General features: G+C 37.9%; 1 protein-coding gene across 1 annotated transcript in view; it reads left to right on the top strand.

The window, feature by feature from the left end:
* Positions 1 to 26,930, top strand: part of TMPRSS11F (transmembrane serine protease 11F) — a 123,258-nt gene that overhangs the window by 86,729 nt on the left and 9,599 nt on the right. Inside the window, exons 4-8 of the mRNA XM_059887894.1 lie at positions 777 to 895; positions 13,789 to 13,853; positions 16,063 to 16,226; positions 18,581 to 18,619; positions 23,739 to 23,940. Coding sequence (XP_059743877.1) covers positions 777 to 895; positions 13,789 to 13,853; positions 16,063 to 16,226; positions 18,581 to 18,619; positions 23,739 to 23,940 — 589 coding nt within the window. The remainder of the gene's footprint in view (positions 1 to 776; positions 896 to 13,788; positions 13,854 to 16,062; positions 16,227 to 18,580; positions 18,620 to 23,738; positions 23,941 to 26,930) is intronic.

Raw genomic sequence — 26,930 nt, 5'->3', positions numbered from 1 at the left:
AGGAGACTGGAGGGCTGCAGTCTGCTGAGCTGCAAAAGAGTCGGACACGACTTGGCAACTACACAGCAACAACAAAGGACAGAACTAGAGAGTTCTCCAAAGTAAGAGCAAGGGGGAAAACCAGAAGATGGCTTCATAAAGCCAAAGACAAACTTTCAAGGAATATGATTAAGTCTGCTAAGAAATCAAGATGATTTTTGAAAAAGACCAAAAGAAACATGATGTTAGATATAACAACTGTTTTGCCCTTGACAACAGAAGCTACAGTGGTTTGTTAGGAGTCCATTACAGAGAATTGATGCCTGCATGAGCAAAAAGAAAATGCAAATTTAAAATACTGGTTTGTATTTAAGTAAGCTTGTCAGTAGCATAGAAAAAAGTGATCGCCCCATTCGATATAGCTTCATAATGCAGTTAGTTATAATATACCTATATTACAATTCTTTAAGGAAAACGGTAATTTTTATTATATGAATGTCAGCAATTGTTTTCAGTGTTTGAATTTTCATTGTTGTGGATGTTGTGTGTACGTTGTGTATCTAATTGTGTGAAAAATTTTATATGCATAGACACTATAAATGGGTGTTCCGAAAGTACACTCTATTTTAGTTGGATGCGATGATAAAAATTACACAATATTTTTAAAAATGACTATGACTAACTGTATAATGCTAAGAAGAAATAAGTTGTGTTATTGTAAATCTATTTCATAGGGGAAGGGGACAAGCAATTGATCACGTCTAAGCATGGATCTTTTGTTTATTTTTACCTTTCAGATGATAAGTCATTCTACTATCTTGCCTCTTTTAAAGCTACAAATATAAAATATAGAGAATGTTATGGAATAAGAACCTCAAAACAATTTATAGAAAGGAGTCATCAGATTGAGAGAATGGTAAGCCCAATAGAAATTTTGAAAGTTTATGAATGTTTCTCTGCCTGACATTGAATGTGATTGTTATAGGAACATAATTGCTCCATGGCTCAGTTTCTTCTTCTATAAAATGAGGATAATATACTAGGTCATATGGTTGTGAAGATTAAATAACTTAATGTATGTAAAATATTTAGAGTAATGTCATATGCCATTAAACGTATGTAGATTAGAGTAGGCAACTAATTAACATCTGAGGAAATTGTTGGTTGAAACAGGTATTCTCAGTTTAAGTTATGTTTGAATTTAAATTTCTATGTTTAAAAAAAAGATCAGTTTTTAAACTGTTAATTTTCTTTCTTGGTTCATTTTCCTTAAACTTTTCCTTCAACATAAGAATATAGGATTGTGATGCTTTGCCTCATCATTTTGTGATTTTGCTTTTGAAACACATAAAGGGTCACATACAAGACTGTGTGCCTATGATTCTTATGAACCTCAAATTTAGTTGTGTCCCTCAATTATTTTGGCTTTCCTTGAAAACCTAGGCAATTATCAAGGCATTTCTAATTTTTTAAAGTATATCAGGCAAGCAAAATCCTTGCCTGTTATAGCAGAAAGTCAAATAAAAGAGTCTATTTTTGTTTAATAAAAAACATGTCTTTGGAGACTATAGATTTCTTTAGCAAAACCCACAGCGTTAGACTAGAGTATAATTTAAAGTCATGAGAGTTATTCTAAGGAAGTAAGGGGTCTATAGAAAGGGGACTTAATTAGTATGGTTTTTATGATTAGCTATAGACACTACCTTTCTTTTTTATTTCCTTATTTATTTAAATTAGAAGATAATTACATTACAATATTGTGATGGCTTCTGCCATACATCAACATGAATCTGCCATTGGCATACATGTGACCCTCCATCCTGAATCCCCCTCAAAACTCCCCATCTACCCAATCCTTCTGGCAGATGAATGGATAAGGAACTTGTAGTACATATACACCATGGAATATTACCCAGCTATAAAAAGGAGCACATTTGAGTCAGTTCTAATGTAGTGGATGAACCTAAAGCCTATTATACTTAGTGAAGTAAGTCAGAAATAGAAAGATAAATATCATATATTAACTCATATGTATGGAAGAATCTAGAAAGATAGTACCAGTGATCCTATGTTCAGGGCAGCAAAGGAGACACAGACATAAAGAACAGACTTTTGGACACACTGGGAGAAGGACAGGGTGGGATGATTTGAGAGAATAGCATTGAAACATATACATTACCATATGTCAAACAGACTCTCTCTTAATTAAAGGAAGAGGACTTTAGCACTCCCACTCTTAATTGTACTCTCCTTTCTCTTAATTGTTAACAACATAGGAAAGTATTTGCATTTTATTTGGCTATTTATTCTTATATAGCTCAATTATATGTAGTTCCATTCTAAATGTTGAAAACAAACACTGGTTTATTTTTCGTACCTATTTAAATAGAGTTTTGCATTTAAATAGGACAGTGTTTTTACAGTTTTGTTGCCACAGTTCTTTTTTAATTTTATTGGTAGGTGGCTTTATTTAGATTTTTATTTTTAATTGAAATATAATTGATATATAACATTATGTTAGTTTCAGCTGTACAACATCATTGTTGATATTTGTATAAATTGAGAAGGACCGCCACCATAAGTATAGTTAACTTGCAACACTACAGGTAGTAGTAATTTTTCTTCTTATGATGAGAACTTTTAAGATTTACTCTCTTAGCAACTTTCAAATATACAATGAAGTCTTAGTAGATATAGTCACCATGTTATACATTATATCCCAAATAACTTATTTATTTTATAACTGGAAGTTTGAACCTTTTGACCACCTCAGCCCATTTTACCTAACTCTCATCTCTCACTCCTGGCAACCACCAATCTGTTCTCTAGATATGAATTTGTGTTTTTTGCTTGTTTGTTTAGATTCTATATCAGTGAGATCATATGGTATTTATCTTCCTCTGTCTGACCTACTTCATTTAGCATAAAGCCTTCAAGGTCCGTCAGTAAATTGTCAAAAATGGCAAGATTTCATTCTTGTTTATGTCTGAATAATATACCATTGCATATATGCCACTTCTTCTTTATTCATTTATTCATCAATGAACACCTAGTTTGCTTCCCTGTCTCAGCTATTGCATGACTAATAGCAGTGGTAGTATGGTTGATTTAGGGATTTAATTTTGTTCTTTCCCCCTGTGTGAACAAACAATTGTTTTAGCACCACTAATTGAATAGTCTGTCCTTTCCTGGTTGATCTGCCATGTCATTTCCACCACAATTCAAGTTTCCATATATGATACGGAATGTTGCTGGGATCTCTAATCTGTTCCATCCATCAGCTTGTTTTTCACTGGGTCAGTACCATGATACTTTAACCTCTACAGTTTGACAATGTGTTGATGCATGTTGTATTAATTTCCTAGGACTACTGTAGCAAATTACAAAAAACGAATGACTTGAAACAACAGAAATTTATTCCCTCACAGTTATGGAGACCAGAAATCTTAAAATCCAGATGTCAGCAGCCTTGGAAGTCTCTAGAGAAGAGTTCCTCTTTGCCTCTTCCAACTTCTGGTAGCCTCAGGCATTCCTTGTCATGTGACTACATGAACTTGATCTCTGTCTCCATTTTCACCTGGGCTTCTCTGGGTTTCTTTGTTTCTCTACTCTGAAAAGAATACTTATCATTGGATTCAAAGTGTTCCTGGATGATGTCTACACAATGGTCTCATCTTGATATCCTTAATTACATCTGCAAAGACTCTTTGCCAAGTCAGGGCACATTTACATGTTCCCAGAGTCAAATATATCTTTAGGGGGCCAACATTCAACCCATATACCTGGATTTATCATCATCTCCTTCAGGTATACTGTAGTTTTTCTTGTCCTTTTTATTTCATATACCTGTAAACACACACACACACACACACACACACACTCACATCCCCTCATACTGGGGTTTTGATTAGTGTGCTCCAAATCTAGAAATCTAGAGAAATAATTGACACCATTTATTTATACTTATTTGCTGTATTTCAATAGAGCTTTAAAATAATTTTCTTAAGTGTCTGGTATATCTCAGTTAAATTTAATCCTAAATGACTGTTTTGTTGTTGTTTGGTTTTATGTGTATATGGGGTTTATTTGTTTTTGGTCACTGTTAATGGATATCTTTTCAAAGTGCATTCTTTAAAACTGGTTTTTACCAGTGTATACAAATGTGACAAGCTTTTATAACCTCTTTTAACTCTGTCTTCTTTTTCGCATGTATTATTTCCAAGTGCTGAGTCTCTCCTGGGGCTTTTAGAGCAGAGAGACTCCCTTTGTGGTTGAGTTGCCTTGATCCACAGTCTGGTCCAGTGATTTCCAATTATGGGCACTTATGTTTCCCTAAAGATATTTTGCAATCTTGGAGACATTTTTTTGTTGTCACACTGGGAGGAGGAAAGCTGCTGGCATCTAGTACCCAGAGGTTCTGACTATTTCTCCAACTCTTACATTCTCCTCCTTGCTCACTATTCTCTGACCATAATGGTCTTCTTTGAGATTCAGTTCAGTTCAATCACTCAGTCATGTCCGACTCTTTGTGACCCCATGGACTGCAGTATGCCAGGATTCCCTGTTTATCACCAACTCCCAGAGCTTACTCAAACTCATGTCCATTGAGTCAGTGATGTCATCCAACTATCTCATCCTCTGTCATGCCCTTCCTCCTGCCTTCAGTCATTCCCAGCATCAAGGTCTTTTCGAATGAGTCAGTTCTTCATATCAGAGTATTGGAGTTTCAGCTTCAACATCAGTCCTTCCAATGAATATTCAGGACTGATTTCCTCTAGGATAGACTAGTTGGATCTCCTTGTTGGATTCTCAAAAGTCTTCTCCAACACCACAGTTCAAAAGCATCAATTCTTTGAGATTACCCACACATTTTTTTCCTTCTATCTGGAACTGCCCCCGATTCTACTTTTTCTGTTGCTTACTTCTTCTGATCCTTCTGATCCTTCATGTATCCTTCATGTATCATGTTACCTTTCTGGAAGTAATTATAGACCCTCAGCCATTATCCTGTATTACCTTACTGTTTTAGTTACCTTTTGGTGGGGGCCACTCCACAGCTTGTGGCATTTTAATTCTCTGATGAAGATTGAACATAAGCCCTTAGCAGTGAGAGTATGGAGTTCTAACCTCTGGACCACCAGCAAATTCCTGCCTTTGTATTTAACTATTTATTTATTACTGGCTATCTCTCTATTCTATGAGCCCAGGGACCACAGCTTTTTATTTCTACTCTTTATCCAGTATTGTCACAGTACCTGAAATATAGGATACTCTAGCCAATTGTTCTGAATGAACAAATTAATGAGAAAAAAAAAGGGGGGGGGAACAATGGGATATAAGGAAAGAGTCTTGAAGCACTGCAAAAGTCAGCATTTTTTTTTCTTCGTGACACTGATTAAGATTAACCATAGCTGGAGAATCAATGAATTTATGAAAATGTTATTGTGTACCTCCTTTGTGTGAGCTAATGAAAAATGCCAAGGTCTACATAGTACAGTTACTTCCTTATTTGGAGTGTATAATATTGTTTGTATGTGGAAGTTTAGACATGGATAATAATAGAAAAAGAAAATTTATGTAGCAAATGATATGACATATAAGAGTTTACAAGATTGAAATGATAATACTAGAGCTGCCACATTGCAAAATATAATAGTCAAATATGTGACTCAAACAATCAGTATTTTAGGGGTTCAGAGGAAGTAAACATCTCTTTGAGCTAGCAGAAAGCTTCCTTGGAGAGGAAAGCAGTCTAGTGTGGTTTGGGAGGGGAGTGTTTTTTTGTTTGGTTGGGGTGTGTGTGTGTGTGTGTGTGTGTGTGTGTGTGTTTGTCCTCTGCTGGTAGCTTTTCCCCTGAAAGAAGCAGGGTATCTGCAGAACTTGTCTGATTACTTTCATGGGTGGACCCAGAAAGGGATTTCCTAGTTCTCACCAGTAACTACTAATCTTCCATAAAGACCTAATCTGCATGTAGTTCCCAGCCAGAGGGAAGACACAAGCTCTGGGTGTACTTTTAGTCAGAGCCACACATATTTTTTCAATTATGCTATTTTAATTTTGATCCTGGAGTCACATCAAGGACAACAGTTTGTGTCTGATTTTAAGGAAAATGTTTTATTTTCATTTTACCAGATTAAGGGCAGGAGGAGAAGGGCGCAACAGAGGATGAGATTGTGAGATAACATCATCAACTCAATGGACATGAATTTGAGCAATCTGCTGAAGACAGTAAAGGAGAGGGAAGCCTGGGCTACTGTACTCCATGGGGTAGCAAAGAGTTGGATATGACTTAGTGACTGAACCACAACAAATGGGCTTAGTCATTATCTTGTTTAAAATGAAGTACCCTCTAGTAATCTGTTCCTAGGTTTCAGTTCAGTCCAGTTCAGTCCCTCAGTAGTGTCCACTCTGCGACCAAATGGACTGCAGCTCAACAAGCCTCCCTGTCCATCGCCAACGCCCAGAGTTTACCCAAACTCATGCCCATTGAGTCAGTGATGCCATCCAACCATCTCATCCTCTGTCACACCCTTCTCCGTCCTGCCTTCAATCTTTTCAAGGATCAGGGTCTTTTCCAATGAGTCAGCTCTTCGTATCAGGTGGCCAAAGTATTTGAGTTTCAGTTTCAACATCAGTCCTTCCAATGAACACTCAGAACTGACCTCTTTTAGGATGGACTGGTTGGATCTCCTTGCAGTCCAAGGGACTCTCAAGAGTCTTCTCCAACACCACATTTCAAAAGCATCAATTCTTTGGTGCTCAGCTTTCTTTATAGTCCAACTCTCACATCCATACATGACTACAGGAAAAACTGTAGCCTTGATTAGATGGACCTTTGTTGGCAAAGTAATGTCTCTGCTTTTTAATATGCAGTCTAGGTTGGTCATAACTTTACTTCCAAGGAGTAAAGTAAAGTAAAGTGAAGTCACTAAGTGATGTCCGACTCTGCGACCCCGTGGACTGTAGCCCATCAGGCTCCTCTGTCCATGGGATTCTCCAGGCAAAAATACTGGAGTGGGTTGCCATTTCCTTCTCCAGGGGATCTTCCCAACCCAGGGATCAAACCCAGGTCTCCTGCATTGCAGGCAGATGCTTTAACCTCCAAGGAATAAGCATCTTTTAATTCCATGGTTTCAATCATTATCTGCAGTGATTTTGGAGCCCCCCCAAAACAAAGTCAGACACTGTTTCCACTGTTTCCCCATCTATTTCCCATGAAGTGATGGGACCGGATGCCATGATCTTAGTTTTCTAAATGTTGAGCTTTAAGCCAACTTTTGCACTCTCCTCTTTCACTTTCATCAAGAGGCTCTTTAGTTCTTCACTTTCTGCCATAAGGGTGGTGTCTTCTGCATATCTGAGATTATTGATATTTTTCCCAGCAATCTTGCTTCCAGCTTGTGCTTCCTCCAGCTCAGCGTTTCTCATGATGTATTCTGCATATAAGTTAAATAAGCAGGGTGACAATATACAGCCTTGATGTACTCCTTTTCCTATTTGGAACCAGTCTGTTGTTCCATGTCCAGTTCTAACTGTTGCTTCCTGACCTGCATACAGATTTCTCAAGAGGCAGGCCATGTGGTAGGGTATGCCCATCTCTTTCAGAACTTTCCACAGTTTATTGTGATCCACACAGTCAAAGGCTTTGGTATAGTCAATAAAGCAGAAATAGATGTTTTTCTGGAACTCCTTTGCTTTTTTGATGATCCAGCGGATGTTGGCAATTTGATCTCTGGTTCCTTTGCCTTTTCTGAAACTAGCCTGAACATCTGGAAGTTCACGGTTTACATATTGTTGAAGCTTGGCTTGGAGAATTTTGAGCATTACTTAATTAGTGTGTGAGATGAGTGCAATTGTGTAGTAGTTTGAACGTTCTTTGGCATTGCCTTTCTTTGGGATTGGAATGCACACTGACCTTTCCAGTCTTGTGACCACTGCTGAGTTTTCCAAATTTGCTGGCATATTGAGTACAGCACTTTCAGTGCATCATCTTTTAGGATTTGAACTAGCTCAACAAGAATTCCATTGCCTCCACTAGCTTTTTTCATAGTGATGTCTCCTAAGGCCCATTTAATTTCACATCCCAGGATGTCTGGCTCTAGGTGAGTGATCAGACCATTGTGATTATCTGGGTCATTAATGTCTTTTTTGCACAGTTCTTCTGTGTATTCTTGCCACCTCTTCTTAATATCTTCTGCTTCTGTTAGGTCCATACCATTTCTGTCCTTTATTGAGGCCATCTTTGCATGAAATGTTCCCTTGGTATCTCTAATTTTCTTGAAGAGATCTCTAGTCTTTCCCATTCTATTGCTTTCCTCTATTTCTTTGCACTGATCACTGAGGAAGGCTTTCTTATCTCTCCTTGCTATTCTTTGGAACTCTGAATTCAAATGGGTATATCTTTCCTTTTCTCCTTTGTTTTTTGCTTCTCTTCTTTTCACAGCTTTTTGTAAGGCCTCTTCAGAGAGCCATTTTGCTTTTTCCATTTCTTTTTCTTGGGGATGGTCTTGATCCCTGTCTCCTGTACAATGTCACGAACCTCTGTCCATAGTTCACTAGGTACTCTGTCAATCAGATCTAGTCCCTTAAATCTATTTCCCATTTCCATTGTATAACTGTAAAGGATTTGATTTAGGTCATACATGAATGGTCTAGTGGTTTTCCCTACTTTCTTCAATTAAAGTCTAAATTTGGAAATAAGGAGTTCATGATCTGAGCCAAAGTCATCTCCTGGTCTTGTTTTTGCTGACTGTATAGAGCTTTTACATCTTTGACTGCAAAGAACATAATCAGTTTGATTTCAGTATTGACCATCTGGTGATGTCCATGTGTAGGGTCTTCTCTTGTGTTATTGGAAGAGGGTGTTTGCTATGACCAGTGTGTTCTCTTGGCAAAACTCTGTTAGTCTTTGATCTGCTTCATTTTGTACTCCAAGGCCAAATTTGTCTGTTACTCCAGGTGTTTCTTGACTTCCCACTTTTGCATTCCAGTCCCCTATAATGAAAATGATATCTTTTTTGGGTGTTAGTTCTAAAAGGTCTTGTAGGTCTTCATAGAACTGTTCAACTTCAGCTTCTGCAGCATTATTGGTCTGGGCATAGACTTAGATTACCCTGATATTGTATGGTTTGCCTTGGAAATGAACAGAAATCATTCAGTTGTGGATGTGACTTGTGATGCATGTGAGGTGCGATGTTATAAAGAGCTATCTTGCATAGGAACCTGAAATGTTGGGTCCATGAATCAAAGCACATTGGAAGTGGTCAAACAGGAGATGGCCAGAGTGAACGTCGACATTTTAGGAATCAGGGAACTAAAATGGACTAGAATGGGTGAATTTAACTCAGATGACCATCATATATACTACTGTGGGCAAGAATCCCTTAGAAGAAATGGAGTAGCCATCATAGTCAACAAAAGAGTCTGAAGTGCAGCACTTGGATGCAATCTCAAAGATGACAGAATGATCTCTGTTAGTTTCCAAGCCAAACCATTCTTAAGTTTAGACCATTTAAAAAAAGGATACAATTAATTTTTTGTAATTTGGACTAAATATAACATTTACTTATATATACTGAGCTTCCAGTAGATAAATATAAACATAGATTTAACTTCTCCAGAAATTGGTTACAACAATGATTAGGTGTTCAGAAAAAAGTGGTTCCCGTAGCCCTGTTAAACTAGAAGCAGAAAAAAAGCAAATTTCTAGGAGATTATCTTTTACTAGGTTTAGATTCAGGAAATAAAAGTTGCTTTGAGGACTTATTTAAGGGCTTCCTGCCCCCAAACCTCTACCCCCACCAACCTGAAAATCTGTCATCACGCATATAAGTAACTCAGGGTTGTCAATGTTACTTAAAGCTTAAGAATACAAGATCTTGAGCCAGATATCCTGGGTTCACATGGCAGAACAACCACTTCTAATGCCAAGTTAGACAATTAAGTGTCTTGAGCTTCAGTTTTTTCACCTATAAAATGGGACTGATGAGAATAAAGAAAATACTCCCCTCAAGGCTGTATGAAGTTGACTAAGGAGTTGGTCCAATGCCTACCACGTAGTATGGACTTAATACATGTAAGCTATTATTAGTGGTTACACCAATAGTGTACTATACCAGAAGCTACTCATTTTTTAAATAGAGGTCGACTCCTCAAGGGACCATGGTCTTATTAATATAACAATTTAGTTCAAATAGATTCTTAGTAATTTCTTACACTCTGATATGACAGAATCCTCATCCTTTCCTACAGTGCCATTATGTACACAGTTCAGCATTTCAGAAGCCATTTATATTAAAGTGCTAAAGATCTTAAGGGTTTCCCAGATGACTCAGTGGTAAAGAATCTGCCTGCCAAAGCAGGATACAGGAGATGTGGGTTTGATCCCTGGGTTGAGAAGATCCTCTGAAGAAGGGAATGGCTACTTACTCCAGTATTCTTGCCTGGGGAAGTCCATGGACAGACGAGCAAAGGCTATGATCCATAAGATCACAAAAGAGTCAAACATGTGAGCATGCCTACACACATGCGGAGACCTTAACATCACATTTTCTCCTTGTTTCTTGAGAACTGAAAATGAAATGTGTTCTGAAAAGATTAGTGAATCATAAGTGACATAAATCAGAACTGTCCCAAACCCCTGGAATGACCACTTATGAAGGGGGTGGGAGTCACTACTGGGGTCTCCTGGCTTCTGCCTTGCTTTTAGATTCCCATAGAGTTCTACTTACCCTTGGCAACATGATTTTCAGAAAAAGCAAAAACAACCATGTTATTATCTTATCTCCTTTATGGTATTCTGGATCTTTCATTCATTTTCTCATTTATTCATTCATTTATTGAATCCATCAAACATACATTGAGCATTTACTGTGGACCAGGCATTGTGTCAAACACTAAACATACAGTCCAGAGTGGGAAAGACAATTGTAAACCAGTGTGATAATTGCTACAATAGAATCATGTGCAAGATGCTGGGGTGGCTTCAGTTCAGTTCAGTTCAGTCACTCAGTCATGTCCAACTCTTTGCAACCCCATGGACTGCAGCAATGCCAGGCCTCCCTGTCCATCACCAACTCCCAGAGTTTACCCAAACTCATGCCCATTGAGTCGATGATGCCATCCAACCATCTCATCCTCTGTCATCCCCTTCTCCTCCTGCCCTCAATCTTTCCCAGCATCAGGGTCTTTTCCAATGAGTCAACTCTTTGCAAGAGGTGGCCAAAGTATTGGAGTTTCAGCTTCAACATCAGTCTTTCCAATGAACATTCAGGACTGATCTCTTTTAGGATGGACTGATTGGATCTCCTTGCAGTCCAAGGGACTCTCAAGAGCCTTCTCCAACACCACAGTTCAAAAGCATCAATTCTTCAGCACTCAGCTTTCCTTATAGTCCAACTTTCACATCCATACATGACTACTGGAAAAACTGTAGCCTTGACTAGATGGACCTTTGTTGGCAAAGTAATATCTCTGCTTTTTAATATGCAGTCGAGATTGCTCATAACTTTCCTTCCAAGGAGTAAGTGTCTTTTAATTTCATGGCTGCAGTCACCATCTGCAGTGATTTGGGAGCCAAAAAAATAAATAAATAAAGTCTGCCACTGTTTCCACTGTTTCTCCATCTATTTGCCATGAAAAGGAGAATTTAATTTTGTTTGAGGAAGGCAAGTCAAAGACAAGTTAGTTGTCACTGGAGAACACCATAATTGTCATTGAAGAAACTTACCTGAAAAAAAAAAAGTATACTGAAGGAAGAGGGAAATGAATGTGCAAAAGTGTAAAGGTGTGAACCAGGCCATTGAGATTAGGAAAGAACAGGTAATAGAGAAGATAATAGGGGTAGGATTAAAAAAGGCCTGTGATATGCAGATAATACCACTCTAACGGCAGCATGCAAAGAAGAACTAAAGAATTTCTTGATGAGGATAAAAGAGGGTAATTAGAAAGCTGGTTTAAAATTCAACATTCAAAAAAGTAAGATCATGGCATGCAGTCCCATAACTTTCTGGCAATCAGATGGAGAAAAAAATGGAAACAGTGACAGTCTTTATTTTCTTGGGCCCCCAAAAGCACTGTGGATGGTGACTGCATCCGTAAAACTAGAATTTGCTTGCTCCTTGGAAGAAAAGCTATAACAAACCTAGACACTGTATTGAAAAGCAGAGACATCACTTTGCTCACAAAAGTCCATATAATCAAAACTATGGTTTTTCCAGTAGTTATATACAGATGTGAGAGTTGGACCATAAAGATGGCTGAGGGCCAAAGAATTGATACTTTTGAACTGTAGTGCTGGAGAAGACTCTTGAGAGTCCCTTGGACTGCAAGGAGATCAAACCAGTCCATCCTAAAGAAAATTAACCTTGAATATTAATTGGAAGGACTGATGCTGAAGCTGAAGCTCCAATACTTTGGCCACCCGATGTGAAGAACTGACTCATTAGAGAAGACCCTGATACTAGGAAAGATTGAAGGCAGAAGGTGAAGGGGACGACGGAGGATGAGATGGTTGGGTGGTATCACCGACTCAATGGACATGAGTCTGAGTAAACTCTGGGAGATAATGAAGAACAGAGAAGCCTGGCATGCTGCAGTCCATGGGTTCTCAAAGAGTCAGATACAATTGAGTGACTAAACAGCAATAACAACAAGACCCATGAAGGGTTAAGATTGTGGAGCTCATACTAAGAGACACTGGGTTTCAAGCAGGAGTGTAATATACTCAGACTTGTGCTTTAGGGATATCATCCTGGCTGCTGGCATGCTGGGTAACAAGTAGGGGAGGAAAGACAGAGTTGAACCACATAAATGTGCCAGTGAGAGGACCACTGCAAAAACCTGAACACAAGTTTCGAATGAGCTGATTTTAGACCACAGCAGTGGGATGGAAGGAAGAGAGGGAGACTGAATATTTAACAAGGTAAAATCTACTGAGCACTGTTATTAATTTAGAGGAATCAAGGAAAAGGAAGAATCTATTGGGCAAGGGAACCAATATTCCCTCTTCCCAAGGGGGGCATGATTTACCATGGAACTGGGCCCTACGTAAACTTCCATGGACCTGCAATTTCTGAATTTTGACTTTCACTCTGGTGTTTTTTTTTTTTAATCTTTTCAGGCAGTGCCTCAATACTGGAAGGCAGGGTACCTTGGGAATCAGGTACCTTTAGGAGATAATTTCATGGAATATCCAAAATCCTTCAGTGGTTCAGACTAGAAAAGCCAAGTAATAAAATGCTGACAGTATGAAATGTGATGAAATATAGACCTGCCAAAGAGATGATTGTGTGTGAGGGTATCAGAGTCACAAGACAGGTGTTGATACATATTATGTCAAATGCTCTCATAAGGGATATTCATGTGAGAAATGAGCAAATTGATATCAATAGTAGACTAGAATGCCATATTGGAGAATGAGACAAATATATGGTAGGTTTTCTTAAAAGTGAGGATTGCTGCCTTGAAAAATAGCACCAATAGTTTATTTGACAATCAAAATGAACATTATGAATAGTGTTTAGTATATCAGGCAATGTGTGACATGTGGTATACATTGTTTCTTTTAATCCTCAACACAACTCTACAATGTACACAACTCTGTTACATCATTTTAGAGCAGAATCAAACTATTATGATAAGATTGTTCAGTTTTACAAGGATTAGAACTTGGTTGAAGTCTTACCACTGCAGATAGCCAGTTCACAAGTCTGGGAATAAACTGGCATCCTTACCTTTTCCATAAGTCTCTAGATAAGATGAGGAGTAACACTTTCTTAGGATTAACACTTTAAATTTTTTTCTATTCAGATGTCTAGGATATTTCAACATTCTGGAGAGGGTCGGTTTATCAAATCTCATGTTATCAAATTAAGGTATGTAAACTTGGCTTGGGGCGTCCCAGGTGGCGGCAGTGGTAAAAAATCTGCCTGCCAATGAAAGAGATGCAGGAGACATGGTTTTGATTCCTGGGTTGGAGGGCATGGCAACTCACTCTGGTATTCTTGCCTGGAGAATCCCATGGACAGAGAAGCCTGGTGGGCTGTAGTCCTAGAGTCTCAAAGAGTTGGACACCACTGAAGTGACTTAGCCCATAAAGGCCAGCCCCTTTTGATTATCTTCACTTTCAGTTCAGTTCAGTCGCTCAGTCGTGTCCAACTCTTCGCGACCCCATGAATCACAGCATGCCAGGCCTCCCTGTCCATCACCAACTCCCAGAGTTCACTCAGACTCACATCCATCGAGTCAGTGATGCCATCCAGCCATCTCATCCTCTATCGTCCCCTTCTCCTCCTACCCCCAATCCCTCCCAGCATCAGAGTCTTTTCCAATGAGTCAACTCTTCGCATGAGATGGCCAAAGTACTGGAGTTTCAGCTTCAGCATCATTCCCTCCAAAGAAATCCCAGGGCTGATCTCCTTCAGAATGGACTGGTTGGATATCCTTGCAGTCCAAGGGACTCTCAAGAGTCTTCTCCAACACCACAGTTCCGCCTACCCAAAAATCAGACTATGATTTTCTCTTCAATAAGGTTTTTCCTCGAATGCTCCTGCATTATTTTATTTCGGATGCCTTTTCACTCTGTTCTGATAAAAGGCAACATATATAAATTAAGATATGCATTATCAGAGACTAAAATAAGTTACTGGAATTTATCCTGAATATATTTTAATAGAAAGTCCAAAAGGCTTGGCATTTACTGGAATAATATATCTTGTTTTTTATCAATTTTGATAAAAATTGATGAAATTTTAAAATTTTTATTGTGGATATCAATCAGTTTACACACATACATATTTATACACATGAGCTTCAGAGGTGATGCAGTGATAAAGAATCCACCTGCGAGGCAGGACACTCAGATTTGATCCCTGAGTCAGAAGATCCCTTGAAGAAGGAAATGGCAAACTACTCCAGTATTCTTGCCTGGAAAATCCCATGAACAAAGGGACCTGGCAGGCTACAGACCATGGGATTGCAAAGGGTCAGACACAACTTAGTAGCTAAACAACATATGTATCTATATATATAGATATATATACACGTGATAACATGCATATACATATATATGTAAATACACATATATATTTGTAGTACTTATTTACTTCATTTCTTGATGGCAAATATACATATGGTCAAGAGCCCATGTCTTTTCTATCCCTTTTCCCCTTTCTACTCTCCTTTCTTCCTTCATTTTTTGTATATGTCCAACTAAATTTGTTCTCAAAATATAACTAGAGGGTTTCTAGACCTCTACACATTATTGTAAATTTTTATATTTGAACTTATCAAATGATCTCCTTTTATAATTGCTTTCTTTAATCATCCATGTTTCAAACTCATATTAACTGACTACCAAGCCCCAAAATACCAATGGCTCAACACAATAAAGATCTATTTAATTTCCATGGTACAGTCCAAACAGACGTGGCATAAGTGGATGTAGGAATGATTGGGATTGTAGAATGGACTTGCCCACTGAATCTCTGGGTGGCAAATAAGGGAAGAGTGAAAGCATGGAGGATGGTACAGGAAGTCTTCCAGGGCCAGGTCTGGGAGCAGGTACATCATTTCTTCCCACATTTCACTGTCCAGGATTCACTAGAGAGTTTCAATAAACTGCAAGGAAGGCGAGGAAATGAAATTTAGCTCTTGCTTAGAAGGCAAAGCTTAGAAGAAGGGTTTGGTGAATACAAAGCATTGTCTTTGCCACACCACAACTGAGGAATAATGACCTTGGTTACAACTTGGTTCAGAATCCCTTAAAAAGCAAATCACCTAAGTGCACGTGTAAAGCATGATTTCGCGAACCTCTCCTCCTCCCACAACCTCCTCTTTTTGAAGTTCAAAAAGGTTATGAAACTAAAATTATCTCACAGCTAGATGGTGAGCTAAGTTAGAGGCAAGAATAATGTTTTTTCCAGCTATTTATCTTAGCCGGTATTCCTAGAGATCATTTAAAAATCTGATACGCACACATGCCACTCACTATTAAATCTAGTGTGAATCATAACGTGTAAAAATAGTTCCTGGTTAGAGAACTGACTTTATTATGATTACCTCTATCTGCTTTTCCCTCTTTAGTCCAGATCAAAATGGTATGAACATTCATATGGTGCTTGTGTTTCGATTCCCATCTACTGATAGTGCTGAGCAAGTCAGGAAAAAAATTGAAAGGATTCTATATCAAAGTCTGAAGAGAGAACCGATGCCTTTGACTATATACAAACCATCATTTACACTCACACGTAAGTCCTTTTACCATCTTTGTGGTTCCCTCCCTTCACAATCCTCTTTGTAATTTTCATAAGAATTCAGGTCAATGTATTCTCTCATTTCAAGAATTCACCCTTGGTGAATGTATGTCAGTGTGGATTAAAACTAAAATAAAAATTCGCTATGAGGTAAAGTCTAGTTTTATGATTTTTTTTTTTTTCATATTTAACTTGGGCATCACTATGGGTTTTTAATTCACCCCGTATGTGAATTTTCATGTTGGATCTTTTCAAAAGCATGAAAGGGTAGGCATTAATTGCACCAGATGGAGGAGCCTGGTAGGCTACCGTCTATGGGGTCGCAAAGAGTCGGACACGACTGAGTGACTTCACTTCACTTCACAGACTCAGGGAAGGTGTCAAACATGGGACCTGCAAGCGTTGGCGGCGGGGAGGCGGGGCAGGGGCGGTATTAAAGCACAGGTATCCTGACTCCCAGAGGCCAGTTCTGGGGGTTAGCTTCCATAGTATCAAAGAAACAGAATCTTTATGAAGGTTGAAGCCTGTTGGAAGAAGCATTAACATGAACCATAAAGAGATTCTCTCTAGCTTATTTCCAATTTAAAACAATTTTAGTCATCTCCTCACAGATTCTTCACAATACAAACTCAGAAAAGCTGTCATTTCATTTTCCCCCAAAAGCAGAAAAAAAATGGAGCTCAAAAGGTTATGAAAGTAAAACTAAAACTGCCTCACAGCCAGTGGGAATCCAAACTGAGAGACATTTCTGTTTTTCTGTACCAACACAAAATTAGAGAAAGTAAAATAATGTATTTCAAATAAGACTATAAGTGCCAAGATCAGGGACTGTGTCTTTTTATTTTCTTATTCCTCCCCCTGAACTCTAGCATATGTCTCACAGGCATTAGGCATTCCAACTCTGTTCATTGTTTCTAATTAAGTATTTCCAAATGTGGTTGCTTCTGATTTAATACCAAAAAATAAGACTTGTCCTTTAAATCTTGAATCTTTTCCCCTCCCAACAACTATGAATTTAAAAAACAGATTGTCTAATTTCTCTGTTGTTAGAAAACCAGGAAAATCCTTTAAATATATTTTGATAGAATCCCCATACACAACAGTGATAACTTCTTCATAGAGTAATAAGAAATGATTAAGAATATGGTATCCACCTTTATTTTTAAATCAATTATATTCCTCAGAAAAACATGGCATTTTCCAGCACTCTGTAAATGGCAATGTCAAACTAAATCTCAATTCCTGGTATTATAATTGTGCCTAACACATGATTATGTAAGCTAAAGTAAAATATCCACCATAAATTAAAATTGTAGAGTTTCTTATTTTACAATTTTAAAAATCATTTTTCAGCCTTCCTGGTCATGTATACTGACTTTTTATTATTATATTTATAAATAAATATACATTTATTACATGTATATTATATATATATATATACATGTATACTGACTTTTAATATTAAATGATATTCTATGACCATCCTTGATAACCAAAATTCTACCACATACATTTTCTTCTGCAATACAAAGCTCACACTAAATAAAGAGAAGTAAAATGTCCAGGAGACTTCTAATAGGATTTGGGGCTCACATTCCCCTTATGGAAATGTCAGTATTATTGTGGAAAATATGATATACTTTCCTACTTTCTAACAAATAAAACAAATACCAAACCACCCCAATCAAACGAAACTGACTATAAAGGAACACTAAGATAAGTTTGAAGGGGAAAAGGTGTCACAGAAGGGAGACGTAAAGTGGAGGGAGAGATAGGGGGCTGGCTGTATACAAGAGACCTTCATGCCTCCAGTACCTGCTGACTTCCACCGTGTTCGCTGTGAGAGTCATCCTCAATGAGAGAAGCCATCAACCTGCAATGATCAAGTTCCCACTCTTTGTAGTCAAAGGCCTGGGAATTGGTCTGTGAGGGACCTGGGATGCCTATCAACCTGGCTTCCAGGCATATGCCTAACACACATAGGCTAGTCCAACTGCTACAGCGAACACCAGTTGTGATGGGAATAGAGGTTGTTTCCCTTAGTTTTACTGGAGGTCCCACAGAAATCAGCCATGGACATTTATCCTAATCATTCTCTCCTCACTTCCTAACTTCTGTTTTTTGGTTTCTTAGTGAAAATCAGAAGACAAAATGCTACCTTTTTAGAGTAAAATTATACATTTTGAACCAAATCAGAGTAGAGGGTTATTTATATATTTCTTGGTTACAAAAAATATCTTATATGGATTCTTTGGGCAATAGGCATTTTATAGTAACCATTTGAACAAAATCACAGGAAAATAGGAACATACACTTCCACCAACTAATTCATGTTTTGTTTATTTCAGCTATCGACAACAAAAAGATGAGGAATTTTCTCAACAGTCGTAAGTTCCAAAGCCCATGATTAACTGTCTATTTCATAGCAAAGATAAATAATAAAAGCCCAGAAAGTTGCAAGTAGAATGTACCACATTCTTTTATGAGGTATAATTGATATAACATTGTTTTAGTTTTGAACGTACAATGTATAATTATTTGATATCTGTATTTCAAAATGATCATAACAGTAATACCGAGTTGTTTTTTCTGTTGTAAACCACTTAATCTTTTTATTATGTTTTATTACTGTTGACATTTTAAGACATTTAAATTTATACATTTACACCAAATACAATTTTTAGTGTTTTGACTTACAGAATGTGGTAAAAAATTATATAGCATTCTTGATATTACATACATAACATATGTAGCTATATTTCTAACATCTTGCATGCATATGTGCTAAGTTCCATTAGTCGTGTTCAACTCTTTGTGACCCCATGGCCCATAGCCCTCCAGGTTCCTCTGTCCATGGGATTCTGCAGACAAGAATACTGGCATGGGTTAACATGCCCTTCCCCAGGAAATCTTCCCTACCCAGGGATGAAACCTGCATCTCTATGTCTGTTGCATTGGCAGATGGATTCTTTACCACTAGAGCCACCTGGGAACACCAATTTCACATTTTACTTATCACTAATCTTTACATGGACTTTCTAGGTGACTCGGAGGTAAAGAATCCATGTGCCAATGCAGAAAACACAGGAGATACAGGCTCGATCCCTGGGTCAGGAAGATCCCCTTGAGGAGGAAATGGCAAACCATTCCAGTATTCTTGCCTGGACAATCCAATGGACAGAGGAGCTGGAGGGCTACAGTCCATGAGGTTGCAAAGAGTCAGACATGACTGAGCACCAGCACAAACTTTACATACTCTATTACTAATCTTTTTCAAAACAATATGTTCCATTTTATCCCAACAGTCACAGTCATTTATCCATCACTAAAGTCTCTTGCTTGATTGTTGTTCAGTCACTAAACCATGTCTGATTCTTTGTGACCCAAAGGACAGAAATATGCTAGGCTTCTTTGTCCTTCACTATCTCCCAGACTTTGCTCAGATTCGTGTCTATTGGGTCAGTGATGCTATCTAACCATCTCATCCTCTGACGCTCTCTTCTCCTTTTGCCTTCAATCTTTCCCAGCATCAGGGTCTTTTCCAGTGTCAGCTCTTCATGTTAGGTGGCCAAAGTGTCGGAACTTCAGCTTCAGGATCAAAGTCTTTTGTTATACTTTTACTATTTCCCTTTCTTGAGTCTTGATTTAAATTCACCCTTTTGCTTGCTAAACTGTATCTTTAAGTTATTTTTCAATAAGACAACTACATAGATGGTGTATTTTTGAGAAATTGCATATATCAGAATCTCTTTTCCATTGCCTTTATCTTTATGTATTATAGGATTCTTGGGTCATAAATTTTCTCAAATAACTATATACATATCATTCCACCTTCTTCTAGTGTTTTCTTATAGAGCAGAAGTCTAAGGCTGGTGTGATTTTTATTCTTTTAGGTTATCTTTTTGGTTCCTGGAAGAAGGTAGGAAATCTTTATCCTATAACATTTTTTTTTTTTTTTTTGTCAAGAGATCTAGATGTGTATTTGACACTGAACCTTGTCTGGGACACTATGAGATTTTCAACTTGTACACTGTTTTTTCTCATCCTGGAAAAATATTCTTCCTTTATAAATTTGATGATTGACTCTGTTTTAATTGGTTTGGTTTTTTTTTTCTTCCTCAGGAACACAAATGATTTATTATCTGAATGTCCATTTACTGAACTCTATGACAATCATTATTTCTAGTTCCAGTTCAGTTTCAGTGCATTATGAAAGATCTCATCTGATCTATACTCCTGACAACCACTTACCTCAATTGCCTGGTGTCACATTTTCTCTTCTTCTGTGTGGATTTATTATCTGTTATGACATTTCTGTGATTTCTTGAATTTTCTTGATTGACATACAGATCTTTTGTTGTGTGTACTCTTATCAGAGTATATTTTCCCCTTATGTTTGGCTACCTTTGTTTTATTAAGGTCATGTTTTCTTGACTATCTTTGCTGATACCAAGCACAAGTTCTGAAAATTTCTGAGGAAAATTTTCAGTGATATGTCTGTCTTCTAAGTTTATATATCATCTGATTTAGAGGATCTTAGCCATGCCATACAGTTAGATGCAGGATTAAATTCAGATTTTAAAAACAGAGTATATGAAAACTACATCAACCACCCACTTTAGGGCACCATCAGCTCCAGCATTCACTGGTGCCAGTTCTCTGTCATTCTCTGTTTAAATTCCTTTTCATAAGTCCAATCACAGCACTATAAAAAAACACCTACCACAGACTGGGTAGTATATAAACAGCAGAAATATATTGCTAATAGTTCCGGAGGCTAGAAGTCCAAGATTGTTGTGAGGTGAGGGCCCACTTCCTACTCATAGATTCTTGCTGTTCAGTCAAGTGGTGGAAGGGGCTAGAGATTCCTCTGCAGACTATTTTATAAGGTACTGACCCATTCATGAGAGCTCCACTCTCATGACTTAAGCACCTCTGGAAGGCTGTACCTACTAATACCACCACCTTTAAGGGTTAGAGATTTCAACTATGGGGAGTACACATTCAGACCATTGCACGAAATAACCACATTTTCATAGAACGTTTCATCTTTCCTGTGTTCCTAGATAAGACGGTGTGCAGGCATTGTGGCTTCTGAATGCATACATAGAGAAAAGAGTTAATGGGTCAAACTAGAGCTTCTGTTTGGCGAGGGACTGGTGAATTACAGCTTTACTTCTGGTGTGGAAAATCACAATATCAGTGGCTTTGTCAGAATTGTTAGCGCTCTCCACAGAGTTCTGGTTCAAAGAAATAGGTTGGGCAGTCCAAGAAGTTGTTTTTTAAACCAACCCACTGAATACTGCAGTTACTGAAAATTACCTCCAAAATGTATATACTTTTTTCTTACCTTTCCTTAATTTTTGGTGATTTTGTTCCTTTTGCCTTTGAGTAATACCATAGACTCAAATTTTTCATTTTCAGTCTGAGGATAATAACATCTAATAACATAGAGAGATAATAACAGAGTTATTAAAATTAGGGCAAGTGTATGTAACACTATGTACAGGGTCTGGATCATAACTAGTAGATATTATTTTTATTATTATTACCTTCACATTTATTTTTAGGGGAAATTGGGAGAGTAAGCATTAGACTCTACTGATGTGGCACCATATTAATGGAGAAACTCTACATGATGGAATTATGATAAATTTATAAATATGATTTCAAGCAACTATTTTTTAATCTGTTCCTGAATAAAACCTCTTTTTAAAAAAGTGTATTGTTAACTAATCTCAAAAATATACAAGCAACTCCTACAGCTCAACTCCAGAAAAATAAATGACCCAATCAAAAAATGGGCCAAAGAACTAAATAGACATTTCTCCAAAGAAGACATACAGATGGCTAACAAACACATGAAAAGATGCTCAACATCACTCATTATCAGAGAAATGCAAATCAAAACCACTATGAGGTACCATTTCACACCAGTCAGAATGGCTGCAATCCAAAAGTCTACAAGCAATAAATGCTGGAGAGGGTGTGGAGAAAAGGGAACTCTCTTACACTGTTGGTGGGAATGCAAACTAGTACAGCCACTATGGAGAACAGTGTGGAGATTCCTTAAAAAACTGGAAATAGAACTGCCTTATGATCCAGCAATCCCACTGCTGGGCATACACACTGAGGAAACCAGAAGGGAAAGAGACATGTGTACCCCAATGTTCATCGCAGCACTGTTTATAATAGCCAGGACATGGAAGCAACCTAGATGCCCATCAGCAGATGAATGGATAAGAAAGCTGTGGTACATATACACAATGGAGTATTACTCAGCCATTAAAAAGAATACATTTGAATCAGTTCTAATGAGATGGATAAAACTGGAACCTATTATATAGAGTGAAGTAAGCCAGAAAGAAAAACACCAATACAGTATACTAACACATATATATGGAATTTAGAAAGATGGTAACAATAACCCGGTGTACGAGACAGCAAAAGAGACACCAATGTATAGATCAGTCTTATGGACTCTGTGGGAGAGGGAGAGGGTGGGGAGATTTGGGAGAATAGCATTGAAACATGTATGATATCATGTATGAAACGAGTCACCAGTCCAGGTTCGATGCACGGTACTGGATGCTTGGGGCTGGTGCACTGGGACGACCCAGAGGGAGGGTATGGGGAGGGAGGAGGGAGGAGGGTTCAGGATGGGGAATGCGGGTATACCTGTGGCGGATTCATTTCGATATTTGGCAAAACTAATACAATATTGTAAAGTTTAAAAATAAAATAAAACTAAAAAAAAAGTGTATTGTTAATAAAAATATAAACATTAATAATTAGAAGACACATTAATAAAGTATACTAATACACTTCCAGGTATTATTTAGGGTTGAAGTCTAATCAACTGAGAATTTGTTATCAGGGAATCAGAATATGTTAAAAAAAAAAAAACTAGTCTTTTTAAATTTTAGAAAAGCAAGATACTCATTAATATTTAAGATGGTTAAAATTCAGGGCTTTTCAAAGACAATGTACAGATTTATGTCAAGGCAGAATCATGGCTGACATTCAGTGTTGCACTCTCTCAGTAGTAAGAATATAAATTTCGACTTAGATCCTTCTAATCCTTCCAATATACAACTCTGTCTCTTGCCAGCTGTGTTACCTTCAGTAATTTATGTTCTTTTTCCCGGGCTGAGTTTTCTCATTTAAAAAGTGTTTTGCTACACATGTATCTAAAACTCTCAGCAGAGGATCTACACATTTTTATGCTCTTAAATTATCTATTTATCTATTCATCTGTATATGCTCCATATAGAGGCAGAAGTTCATTCTGGTTTGGATACCTTGAAATGTTGGTAAATATTTCTTTTGTACCTCTCTGGGAATAATAGCACCCCTAGAAAATAACCCCAGAGACTGAGTGCTAGAAATGGGTTCAAGAGCAACAGGTTCAATGGACCCTCTAAGCATCTGTGCCCAATGCAAATCAGGGTGTGCTTTTTTCCCCTTGTTTTCATGAAATCAAGGTAACACTTGTTTCTGTGACAGGCTGTGGAATAAGGATGACACCTTCATACATGCCATTACCAGCATTTGCGTCTACTGAAAGAATTGTCCAAGGAAGTGAAGCAGCTCTGGAAGGGGAGTGGCCGTGGCAGGCCAGCCTCCAGCTCATAGGGGCTGGCCATCAGTGTGGAGCCAGCCTCATCAGTAACACGTGGCTGCTCACTGCAGCTCACTGCTTCCGCCGGTAAGTTTATTAGAGCTCTCGTGAGTCTTGCTTACTCAGTTATTAATTACCATCAATTTAGTGCCTGGGAAAAGTCCAATCTCACCAAATTATCCTCTACTCCACTCTAGATGGACGCTATCCCCTAAATGCATTATGGCTGCTCCATGCCCCAATCGAACTCATCCCCTCACCCTTCTCTCAATATATATCATGTTTGGTTTGGTGAAAACCAAACCAAAGAGCCATTCTTGTGACTCATACCATCTGTTCCTTGTATGTAGCATCATGAAACTATGCGATCTTTTTCTACTACATCATAAATTATTTTAAAGACTATTATACATGTACAAATTTAAACTTATGTATATTTAAGGAAAATTCTGCCACTTTCACTTTTAAAAAATTATTTCATCTATCCTCCAACTATCAACATCCACCACCACTTATAGGAAAAAAAAAAAAAAAGCAAAGGTATCATTTTTGAAGCTCTCCCTTAATAAGGGAGAGAAGGAAATGGCAGCCCACTCCAGTATTCTTGCCTGGAGAATCCTGTGGATGGAGGAGCCTGATGGGCTGCTGTCCATAGGGTCACACAGAGTAGGACACGACTGAGGCAACTTAGCACATATGTATGCATTGGAGAAGGAAATGGCAACCCACTCCAGTATTCTTGCCTGGAGAATCCCAGGGACGGAGGAGCCTGGTGGGCTATCTATGGGGTCGCACAGAGTCGGACACGACTGAAGCGACTTAGCAGCAACAGCTTCCAATTATCCAAGAACCATGTGGGCTGGTAAAGAATCCACCTGCAATGCAGGAGACCTGCGTTCAATTCCTGAGTTGGGAAGATCCCCTGGAGAATGGAAAGGCTACCCACTCCTGTATTCTGGCCTGGAAAATTCTATGGGGTCACAAAGAGTCAGACATGACTTAGCGACTTTCACTTCATTTCATGTGGGCTTTTCTGGACTAGAGAGGTGTGTGGATGGTGGGACAAATCTACCAACCTATATCATTGCCCTCACAGTGTGGAAGATGGGTCATACAAAACCTGAAAAGAGCTCCCTGTTGGGCTTTCACAGTTGTAACTCTTAACACTCAGCTATATCACTTCACATACACAGACATGCACAGGCACGCTATTGCCCAAGATCAGGGACACACTATCTTTTTTCCCTGAGGTTTCAACATCAGGGTACAGAGAGTTTTCCTTTTAAACCCTCAAAAGACAAAAGTTCTGAAAAAGGTCCTGGCCAATGACACTGTTCACACACCCTTTCAGAAGAAACTATCCTTGGTGAGTCTAAGTGGTGCTTGATCATCCTTCTAAGGGTAACACCCAAATTGTTCTAAGATGCCTACACCTTTATTTATGGAGCAGATGTGTAATGAGAATGACCTAATGGATTTAAGGTGATTGTCACTGTCTCATGAAAAAAGAGAAAAGGGATTCACATGTACGTATTTACAACCTCAGTAATATCATCGTGCTCAGGTAAACTTGAGTCTCACTAACTTTTCAAGGCTTTATGATTTTTTCATGCTCATATAGTCCTCCATTTTTCATACATTTTTAAAATTTATAACTGATGCTTGCTTACATAAATTAAAAAGAAATAAGCTCAGAATGTAAAGTCTTTAACTATTGAGTGAAGAATAAAAGCTATATAGACTGAGATCCGTGTTCTAGCAGGTCCAGTGCCATTTCTGTGTGGGCAGACATATAGAGGGACTGGCCATTGAGTGTGATAAAGCAGAGATAACTGGTGATCTTGATCAAAGAAATTGTGATGATGTGATAGGGGTGAGAATGAATTCAAGAGAGAAAAGAAAGAGAAGGATTGGATGTAGTGAGTTTAGACCCCACTTTCAAGGAGTTTTTAAATGAATGGGAGCAGAGAAATTTGATAGTCCAGGGTGGCTGTGGATTCTAAGGAGGAATTTATTTTTTTAATGTGAGAACTGTAATAGCATATTTTATGCCAATAATAATAAAGAGTTTAAAATTATAATGATTCTGGAGAGGAAGGGATCAATTTTGCATGTGATATAATTTCATATAATTGCATGATGAAGTGCACTATTGTGAAGGAAAAAGAAGGGTACTTTGAAGACAGTATCACAATTATCCAAATACTTTTTAAAATTTTATGTTTTTTCCTACAGAAATACTATATTTTAAAAATCATATTTAAGACAAATGTTAGTACCTTTATGCCCATGAAAAAATGATCCCTGTCTTTGTGAAATAACTGTATATAGGGAAAAGTTCTTGACAGGATATCATGAGACCTCGGCCATCTGTCTCTGACACTAACCAGCTGAATACATCATGTACCTGGCCAAGTCATTTAATTTCTGAATTTCAGTGTTCTTATCTGCAAAGCATGCTGAACTGTGCCTATTACTTGAGTCTCCCTTTCTGGTTTTTCATGCATGAAGAGATAGGTATTTCTGTTTTGTCTACTCAGTTGGTTTACAAGATCCTTAAGGACTGAAGTAATATGTCTTTGTAGATTCCAGAATTCTAGTTTTCAAATGAATGGTTCATCCTTAAGATTTCTGCTTTGAATTAAATCTTCCTTTATTATTTTTAAATATAAATTTATTTATTTTAATTGGAGGTTAATTACTTTACAATATTGTATTGGTTTTGCCATACATCAACATGAATCTGCCACAGGTATACACGTGTTCCCCATCCTGAACCCCCCTCCCTCCTCCCTCCCTGTACCATCCCTCTGGGTCATCCCAGTGCACCAGCCCCAGGCAACCAATATCATGCATCGAACCTGGACTGGTGATTCGTTTCATATATGATATTATATATGTTTCAATGCCATTCTCCCAAATCATCCCACCCTCTCCCTCTCCCACAGAGTCCAAAAGACTGTTCTATACATCTGTGTCTCTTTTGCTGTATCGCATACAAAGTTATTGTTACCATCTTTCTAAATTCCATATATATGCATTAAAAGAAATCAAAATATGCATAGAAACAAATGAAA

The sequence above is a fragment of the Bos taurus genome, chromosome 6, assembly GCF_002263795.3.
Source record: "Bos taurus isolate L1 Dominette 01449 registration number 42190680 breed Hereford chromosome 6, ARS-UCD2.0, whole genome shotgun sequence".
Taxonomy (NCBI): Eukaryota; Metazoa; Chordata; class Mammalia; order Artiodactyla; family Bovidae; genus Bos; species Bos taurus.
The sequence above is the reverse complement of the archived record's forward strand: the minus strand, read 5'-3'. Positions and strand labels throughout refer to the sequence as shown.